The 9,657-nt window shown below is 48.9% G+C and overlaps 1 protein-coding gene across 1 annotated transcript; it reads right to left on the bottom strand.

Annotated features, from left to right (window-relative positions):
• Positions 1-645: 645 nt before the first annotated feature.
• LOC103592841 lies at positions 646-9,053 on the bottom strand. Its single transcript, XM_008575700.1, is given in 9 exon segments — positions 646-988; positions 1,438-1,523; positions 1,615-1,629; positions 4,026-4,975; positions 4,978-5,156; positions 5,211-5,400; positions 5,403-5,456; positions 5,459-7,454; positions 7,863-9,053. Coding segments are annotated over 9 exon segments (5,004 nt in total).
• Between the last annotated feature and the right edge of the window lie 604 nt (positions 9,054-9,657).

Raw genomic sequence — 9,657 nt, 5'->3', positions numbered from 1 at the left:
TGCGAATAAATTTCAGGCACTTTTTTCATAGAGCTTCCAAAACACTTTGCAACTACTTTGTAGTAGGCAGTAGGATGTACCAATTAAACAAGAAAATACATTCCCGATTTTGTGTTAGATATGTACTCACACCTTTCAAACACTAAACATAACATGAAAACCATTACCTCTACATGTGAGCTACCTGAAGCTTTTGTTCTTTTTCTTAAAGGGAACCATTGTGGCCACGGATTTAAAATAAAATTTAAGGCAGTAGCAGCAAAACAAAAACAAATTAAGCAAGCAAACAAAAAGTTGGGGATCCCTTGGAGAGACCAAGGGTCCAGGAGGCAGCCACGGGCTAGCTGGGGTTGTGGTCCCAACGCCACTGCCTCAACCTCCGGGCTGATGTGCAGCAGTCCCTTTGGGTTGTACTGTGTTAGACTATGGGGAGACGCTGCACAGGTGACTTTCACCCATTCCTTTAGCCAGTGTCCTTTCTTTCAGAGACGTGCTCCCTGTGCATCCCCAGCGGGGTGGGGAAGAGGATAAACCCCGCCCACTCTGCTTCTGAGGAAAGATGAGACAAAAGGAAACTGTCGCACCCCACGAATGTGTACAATTACTATCTGTCGGTCATTGACTTCAAACCAAAGCCAGCCTGGTCTAGGTGACTGTTACATCTCTTTGCCGCTCAAAGAAAGTCACAGCATCGGTCCGCTTCCCGCTGGGGTCCCGAACCTGGGCCGCGAGCTCGCATTCAAGGGCCACGTGCAGTACGTAAGCGGAGCTGTCCCAGAGCCCGCTCGCTCCGGGGTGACTCCCCCCAGCGCACCGGTGCCAGAGCAGCCGACAGCGTGACGCGGCGTCAGGCCTGCCGGGGCCTCGCTTCCGGCCGTGCCTCACGCTCAGGCCCCTGGAGCCCTTTGGACGAGGTCCCTGCGCTAGCGCTGACTCGGTCTTCCAAGCTTTGGCTGTGGAATGTGCGCTGCCCGCTCCCTCCGCAATCCTGCAGTGCGACCCAGGAGGCGGGACGGAAATGGAGGAGGCGCTCAGAAGCAAACACTTGATGCAGCCGTAGGGGACTTGCTCGGCCCTGTTCCTGTTCCCTCTTTAGGAGCCTCTGAACGTTGCTGGGCCACAGTCAACCGCCAGAGGCAAACCTTGGCGCCTCTCAGTATCTGTGAGGCTTGAAGCCTTGGGCTCCCTCATTTGGAAAACACGTGGTTGATAATAATGACTCCACACCATTACTGTAATGATTAAATGCAGTAATACACACCTATCTTAGAATACTGCCTGGTACTGAGGAGGATTAGCCCTTGTCCTCAAGTATGCATTCTTTCAACAAACTAAGTGTGCACAAGCTCTGTGCTACCTTGATGAGATAAGAGTGGTGAACAAGAGTAATAAGGTTCGTGCCCTTATGGAATTTATATTTTAACGGGGTGAACACACAATAAGTGTAAGACCCGTGCCCTAGGCACAAATCCTATGCCCGCCGGAGTGACTCGCTTAGCTAAGACCATGAGAAAGAGAGTCTGCTGCAACAACGCAAGAGGCATTTATTCAGCATATGCTGGGTCGCTTTTTTCATAAGCGGCCCCAAACTTACAATGCCAAGGCTTTTTATACATTTTTTTTTCTTCTCTTAGACAGACTCTCATAACAGGCTGTGTAGTTAATTAACTGTGGTGCCTTAAGATTTATGGTTAGGCTCAAAAGACTAGCACCGTTAGCCCCCTCCCCCCCCCCATAAAAGATGTTACATGTTTATCTTCCCTGGTCCAGCCAGGTGTTCAGAAGATAAGGGGGGGCTGGTTCAGTCCTTGGGACCAGCTGTCTCCTGGAATGTGCGCCTGGTTCTGCCTTGACTTCTGCCTGACCTCTTAAAAGCTGCTTCACTTAAAATACCTTTAGATATGTTTTCCTCGTTAGTAAGTGCTTACAGGAATAATTTGTGCAGGTTAGGTTAAAGTTCATATTTCTCTGTTACAATTTGTGCAGGCTAAAGCTACATAGGCAATAGTGTGGGTTAGAGTCACAGTTTTTATAACAACTTCCCCCCTTTCTTCTGGTGCATATTTCAATCATGAAATACTTGACCCTTGCTGATCGAGTTCCTGGTATTGCTGTCTTAGCATCATAATTTGGACAGTACCAGTTCGGTTTTTAACAAAAGTCACCAAACGATTCAAAATGCAGGGACCAAAAGTTAGAATCAACACCAGGATAATTAACGCCCCTAACAGGGTGGATACCAAAGTTGTAAGCCAAGGGGAGGAATTAAACCATGATCCAAACCATCCCTGTATTTGCTCTCTTTCTCTTTTTCTTTTGGCCGTGGAGTCTTTAATTACCCCTGAATGATCAATGTAAAAACAACATTTTTGTCGTAATGAGGCACAAAGCCCCCCCTGCTGAAGGAACAAGAGGTCCAGTCCCCTTCTGTTTTGCAGGGCCACCTCAGAAAGGGAGGTGAGGGACTCTTGTAACTTGGTGATAGAACTTTCTATTTCTTTAATATCTGCATCAACAGCTGCCTGTAAATTTTGGTAATCTTGATGTTGAATAACTAGAGCTGAAGCTCCTGTTGCTGCCCCAGCTGCTCCCAATCCCAAGCCTAGGAGGACAGAGAGCGTGATACTCAGAGGCTCTCTTTTAGTCCGATAGTTTCCATTATTTTTATCCCAGTATGTCAATAGTTCCTCGTAGGGGTGGTAAAAGAGCCGAGGCAGCAGCTGAACTAAAACACAGAAGTCCTGGGTTTCTGTCAGGACCTTTGAGCTAACGCAGGGTGTAATTCCAGTAGCACAGGCCCACCATCCCCTCTGCGGAGGCAACAGATAGGTGTCATCCGACCACCTAGTCAAGTTAAGTGTCTGATTACACAGCTGGCTGTGTGAGGAGGGGATTTTACCCACACAGGTTCCTTGCCCTGTAACTGCTGACCGAGTGAGCTTGGCTTGCTGCTGCTGCCAGCGACAGTTAGAGACATTTGTTGTTGTTTTAATTCTATCTTTAAAAGCTATTCCTTCATAGTATGGAGGAGCAACATCGTAGCAGAGCCAACAGGAGCGGGTAGCATTAGGGTTTGTATTATTTAAGACCTTGAAGGCTTTTGAAATTATATGGAATAACCCAGATTGTTCCTGCAGTTCAGGTTTGGGAGGCTCAGGCCTTTTTTTCTGTCGCCTGGCTTTTGACCTCTTAGTGAGGGCTATGGACTCTGGTTGGGTACTTAGGTATGCCAGAGTAGCCTTCGATTTGGCCACTGGAGGTCTCACTGGAGCTAAATATCTATTTGGGCCCACAGCAGTGTATTGAATCTCCACCTTAAGTCTGATAGTGAACAATAGCCTGTCATCATACTTTTCTTTATAAAATCTTAGCCCCCATGTAAATCCTTTGTCCCAACCCATAGCCTGCTTTCCTTTGAAGGAGACTTTGAGGGGGTGGCACCACTTGCTACACTCAGGGATGTTGTGCCACCCTTTATTTCCTATTCCCTGGTGGGTGTAATTAGCCTTTACCGTTATGTAGTCCCAGGATGACGAGGGATTCCAATATCCGTCCCCCCGTGGTCTCACAGCCCCAGTTTTTGCAAAAATAATCTGCTTGTCCTCCACACCTGTAAGTTAATGCCCTGTTACGGTGAGGTCCAGGACATACATAAAAAGTGAGAGCACGTAGCATGCTTCTTTGGAACGGTGTGGAGCAACCTCTCCATGGATTTAGCCTGGTATAGAGACGCTTATGACTGGGAGTGTTAGGGGGTTTGGAGATGTCACTGTAAGCCTCTAGGTCCCAGTCAGCAGGTGCCCCCATAGCTAATTTACATACATCAGGGTACAAGTCAGGCCACCATGTCCCTGTCCCTACGGTGATCTTGGATGAGTTCCAGATTGTATTCCCTACCCCATTTATAACATACCAAGTTAACCTTTTAGGAGCATGTGGGCTGGAAGTTTTGGCGCCCTGGAAGAGAATGGTTAGACATAAAGGAAACAAGAGAGTATTCATCTTATAACAGTTAGGGTGTGTACAATTTTCAGTCTTAAGGGGTGCTCTGCAGCACTCTGGACTCTCCAGGTGATGCTCTCTGGTCTTTGGTCCTCTGGCGGCGCAGGTTTCACGTGGGAGGCGTGGACCCAAGCGGAGATTCCGTCTACCTTCACGGCCGTTGGGGTTGTTAGAAGCACCAAGTAAGGTCCTTTCCAGCGAGGCTCCAGGGTCTGGGAACAGTGTCGTCTGACGTAGACTGTGTCCCCAACCTGGAACTGATGAGAAACCTTGGGGGTCCCGGGCTCATAAGCGGCTGCCAACTGCACCCAAACTTCCTTATGTACTACTTGAAGTCCTTTCAACCTGGCATATAAGTCACTGTTACTGTGGCAAGTGGGTTCAAAGGCGTCCCCCAGTAAAGTCAAGGGGGTGGGGGCACCATAGAGTATCTCAAAGGGGGTCAGGTTGAACCGGGAGGGGGTGTTCCTAACTCTGAACAAGGCTAAGGGAAGGAGCAACACCCAGTCCACACCAGTCTCTATGGTTAACTTAGCCAGAGTCTCTTTTAGAGTCCTGTTCATCCTTTCTACCTGTCCTGAACTCTGGGGTCTGTAAATGCAACGTAATTTCCAATTGACCCTTAGTTGTCTGGCCACTCCCTGACTCACCTTGGTGACGAAGGTGGGTCCATTGTCGAACCCGATTACCTTGGGCACCCCGAACTGTGGAAGGATTTCTTCTAGGATCTTCTTGACCACGACTGTGGCTGTTTCTTGTTTCGTCGGGAAGGCTTCCACCCATCCGGAGAAGGTGTCTATAAAAACTAGGAGATACTTGTAACCATATCTGCCCGGTTTAATCTCTGTAAAGTCTACTTCCCAATATACCCCTGGTCTGTCTCCCCTGAGTCTTTTACCAGGGCCCGCTGTATTCTTGCAGACATTCACTCTTTGACAAGGTACACAGCTTTTAACTATTTGTTCTACTAATTTTTTAGCCCCATCATATGATATTTGGTTTTTAGGGCAGTCTGGACTAATTTATCTAATCCCAGATGAGTCCATTGATGCATCTGTTTAACCATGATGCGTGCTTGTTCTTGTGGCAAGATAGGCTTGCCTGATGCTGCATACCAGCGCCCTTTTTCTTGATCAAAGTGGTTGTTAGAGTCCCTTGAGATCACTGCTACATCCTCAGCAGAGTATTTAAATGTGGGTTTTTCTAACTTAGGGATGTCAACTAACAGAACAGGCATAGGCCTTCTGGCTGCCACCCTTGCTTCAGAGTCGGCCAAGTTGTTTCCCTTGGCAACAGGGGAATCCCCTTTCTGGTGACCTGGGCAGTGTATAATACTCACTTTTAGTGGTTGGTGAAGGGCCTCCAGCAGGGCTACGATCTCTTCTTTGTTTTTGATCTCTTTCCTCCTGAGGTCAGCAGACCCCACTGTTGATAGATAGCGCCGTGCACATGGCAGTGGCAAAGGCACACCTGCTGTCCGTATAGATGATGATTCTTTTGCCCTCTCCCAGTTCAAGGGCTTTTGTGAGGGCGATGAGTTCTGCCTTCTGGGCAGACATCCCAGCAGGTAAAGTCTGTGCCCATAACAGATTCCGGCCGTCCACTATAGCAGCTCCTGCTTTCCGAACTCCTTCTTCCAGAAAACTGCTGCTGTCCATGAACGAGGTGGCTTCAGCATCCGTCAGAGGCTAATCTGACAAGTCTTTCCGCCATCCATGTGCCTCAGCAAGCAGTTGTTGGCAGTTATGGATGGGGGGGTCGAGGTCAGGGTCTGGCAGCAGTGTGGCTGGATTTAAACTTGCCAGCGGAGCAAAAGTAACCCGGTCTGAGTTCAGTAACAGAGTCTGATAGTGAGTCATGCGAGCATTTGTGAGCCAGCGGTCGGGGGGCTGGCGGACAACACTCTCTAAGGCATGCCGTGCTGAGATTACTAAACTCTGCCCCATAGTCAATTTGTCAGCATCCTTTACTAGGATGGCGACTGCCGCTACGATTTTCAGACAGGCTGGCCACCCTGCGGCTACTGGGTCTAATTTTTTGGACAGATATGCTACCGGTCTTTTCCAGGGCCCCAGTCTCTGAGTTAGGACCCCTTTTGCAATTCCCTTATTTTCTGCCACATACAGGTGGAAAGGCTTAGTTACGTCAGGGAGTCCTAAGGCTGGTGCAGACATTAAGGCTGTTTTAATATTGTCAAAAGCCTGTTGTTCTTCCTTTCCCCATTTGAAGGGCTGATTGTTTTTAGTGAGGGGATATAATGGGGCTGCCATCTCAGCAAAACCAGGTATCCACAGGTGGCAAAACCCAGCAGTACCTAAGAATTCTCTGACTTGCCTTTGCTTAGAGGGTGGCGGGATGTGGAATACTGTCTCTTTTCTGGCCTCAGACAACCATCTTTTCCCATCTTTAAGAAGGTACCCCAGGTAACTGACCTGTTGCTTGCAGATCTGGGCCTTTTTGGCGGAGGCTCGATAGCCCTGTTCTCCCAACTCTGTAAGGAGTCGCTTTGTTCCTTCTAGACATAGCTCTTCGTTGGCCGCTGCCAGGAGGAGATCATCCACATACTGTAACAGAGTTACCTGGGGGTTAGAGGCCCAGAACATCGCCAAGTCCTGGTGCAGAGCCTCGTTGAAGATGGTGGGCGAGTTTTTGAATCCTTGTGGCAGGCGTGTCCAAGTGAGTTGCCCCGCTAGGCCAGTCTCTGGATCTTTCCACTCGAAAGCAAAGTAATCCTGACTTTGTACAGTCAGCGGTAAACAAAAGAATGCATCCTTAAGATCCAGTACTGAATACCAGGTCCTGTCTGGAGGTAAAGAACTCAAAAGATTATAGGGATTAGGGACGGTGGCATGGAGATCGGCCACGCGTTTATTTACCTCTCGGAGGTCTTGGACCAGTTGATAGTCATTAGTCCCAGGCTTCTGAACTGGCAGCAAGGGCGTGTTCTACGCTGATTGGCACTTTCGTAGGATTCCCAGCTGGAGCAAGTGGGCAATGTGGGGTCGGATGCCCTCACATGCTTCTCGGGACATTGGGTATTGTCGGACAGCTATAGGGCTGGCTTGAGCCTTTAATTCTACGTGGACGAGGGGCCGATTTTTAGCTTTTCCTATTCCCGCTGTTTCTGCCCACACCTGAGGATAGTTTTCTAACCACCAGTCCATCTGTCCAGTCTCCTGGCCATGCTCTTCAAACAATTGGTATTCATCTTCTAACCTGAGGGTTAATACCTGGAGAGGCTTTCCTTGCTGGTCTAGCACTCGAGGTCCCTTGGGGTCAAAATGAATTTGTGCACCCATTTTGGTGAGGAGATCTCTTCCCAGCAATGAGTAGGGGCATTCAGGAATAACTATGAACGAGTGGGATACCTGGCCCACGCCTAGGTCCACTGTTCTTCAGGTAGTCCTTGGGTACTGTTTGTTCCCTGTAGCCCCTTGTACCCAAGACTTTTTCTTGAGAAGAGGTCCATTTGCTTATAGCAATACTGAATTTTCAGCTCCTGTATCTACCACAAACTGAATAGGCTTCCCCTCCACTTTAAGAGTTACCCTGGGTTCGGGGAGGGGACCTGAACCCCATCCCCCCTAATCGCTGTCTTCCTGCAAGGTCAAGACTTTGGGGGCTTGAGGCTCTTTCTTTTTCTTAGGGCAGTTTTGCACCCAGTGCCCCCTTTCCCTACAGTAAGCACATTGGTCCTTTGCCACGGGTCCCTTCTTATTGCTTGGCACCATATTATTAGGCTCTCTGGTTTCCCTAACTACAGTGGCCAGAAGTCTCTGAAAATTTTTCTTTTGGCGCTTTTCTCTCTTTATTTCTTTAGCTTCTTCTGACTCTCTGTTATGATAAACCTTTTCAGCTACCTGCACTAATTCTCTTAATGACTTATCTTGCAACCCTTCGAGCTTTTGCAGCTTCTTTCTGATGTCTCTGCTAGACTGATCAATAAAGGCAACCGTCACTGTTGCCTTATGCTCTTCACTACCAGGGTCATATGGGGTAAACCGACGGAATGCCTCCATGAGTCTTTCTAGAAATGCTGATGGAGACTCATCGGACCCCTGAGTTATTTCTCTCACCTTAGTCAAATTAGTGGGGCATTTTGCTGCCCCTCTGAGACCTGCCATTAGAGCCTGGCGATAGACTTTTAGGTGCTCCCTACCTTCAGCCAAATTAAAGTCCCAGGTGGGTCTGATCAACGGGAACCCTGCATCTATGACATCAGGAAGGAGAGTAGGTCGCCCGTCAGCCCCTGGCACATTCTTTCGAGCCTCAAGGAGGATTCGTTGTCTCTCCTCTGTGGTGAACAGGACCTGTAGAAGCTGCTGGCAATCATCCCAGGTGGGCTGATGAGTAAAGAGGAGAGATTCTACAAGGTTAATGAGACCTTGGGGGTTTTCAGAGAAAGGGGGATTCTGAAATTTCCAATTGTAAAGATCACAGGAAGAGAAAGGCCAATACTGTAAGGGCTGATTGCCTTCTTCATCAGGGGGGCCATAAGCCCACAGGGGGAAAATAGGAACAGCATCTGGAGGGGCTACTTGTTTACTGCGTGTCCCTTGAGCAGGCCCCCCCTCTGGTTCAGTCTCTGGTGGGCCCTCATCCGGTGGAGCAGATGGTTGGGCTGCCTGCGATCTGAAAGGAGGAGGCTGGGGAGGAGGGTCAGAAAGAAGCCAGTCCGGGTCAGTGGACGGCAATATCTCCGGTTTCCTTTTTGCTCCTTGGAGAGTAAACACAGCCGCTGGACCTGTTAAAGGAACAAAGGGACGGACCCAGGAAGGAGGATCCGTGACTAAGTCTTCCCAGACAATAATATAAAATGTTTGTTCTGTGAGATGTTCAGAATTGAAAATTTTCCTTTTCACTGCCGTGATCAGTGGCAGAGAGGAGGTGCCATCAGCAGGCCATCCGAGTTGAAAAGCCGGCCACTCCTCAGAACAAAGTGTTACCCATTTATTCTTTTTAATTGGCACAGACAGACCATCAGCTCTGGATTTCACATCAGTCCAGTGTTTCAAAGTCAGACTCAGAGGGGTTGAGACTGTTTGCCCCATGTCCCCGCAGAAACTCGTCAGTCCCCCCCACACACACACAACCAGACAGACAAGAAACAAAACACCAATGCGCCCCTGCCACGAGCGCTGCTAACACCAGATTATCAGAAAACTTGGAAGGAGACTCAGTCTCCTACAGAGGAATTGGGAGTGTCCTCCAGAACTCCTGTGGCTGCCGCGTGCCAGCACGTCTGCCTAGCCACTTGGCCACTACAGACGGCTCTCCTACAGAACCCCAGAAAATCTAAAATCAGACCGGCGCTTACTTCTTTGAACCACCGTAACCAAATGACAACAGACAACACGCAGCAGACAGCAAAGGGACAAGACACAGACAACCGCGGTACCTACTCATGTGATCCTCCGTTCTCTAGTCTCTGGTCCCAGGGAGAGTGAGTCAAATCCTGGACGAGCCCCGAATCTGTAAGACCCGTGCCCTAGGCACAAATCCTACGCCCGCCGGAGTGACTCGCTTTGCTAAGACCATGAGAAAGAGAGTCCGCTGCAACAATGCAAGAGGCATTTATTCAGCATATGCTGGGTTGCTTTTTTCATAAGCGGCCCCGAACTTACAATACCAAGGCTTTTTATACATTTTTTTTTC

This window comes from Galeopterus variegatus, unplaced genomic scaffold, assembly GCF_000696425.1.
Source record: "Galeopterus variegatus unplaced genomic scaffold, G_variegatus-3.0.2 Scaffold1223, whole genome shotgun sequence".
In the NCBI taxonomy this organism is placed as follows: Eukaryota; Metazoa; Chordata; class Mammalia; order Dermoptera; family Cynocephalidae; genus Galeopterus; species Galeopterus variegatus.
The sequence above is the reverse complement of the archived record's forward strand: the minus strand, read 5'-3'. Positions and strand labels throughout refer to the sequence as shown.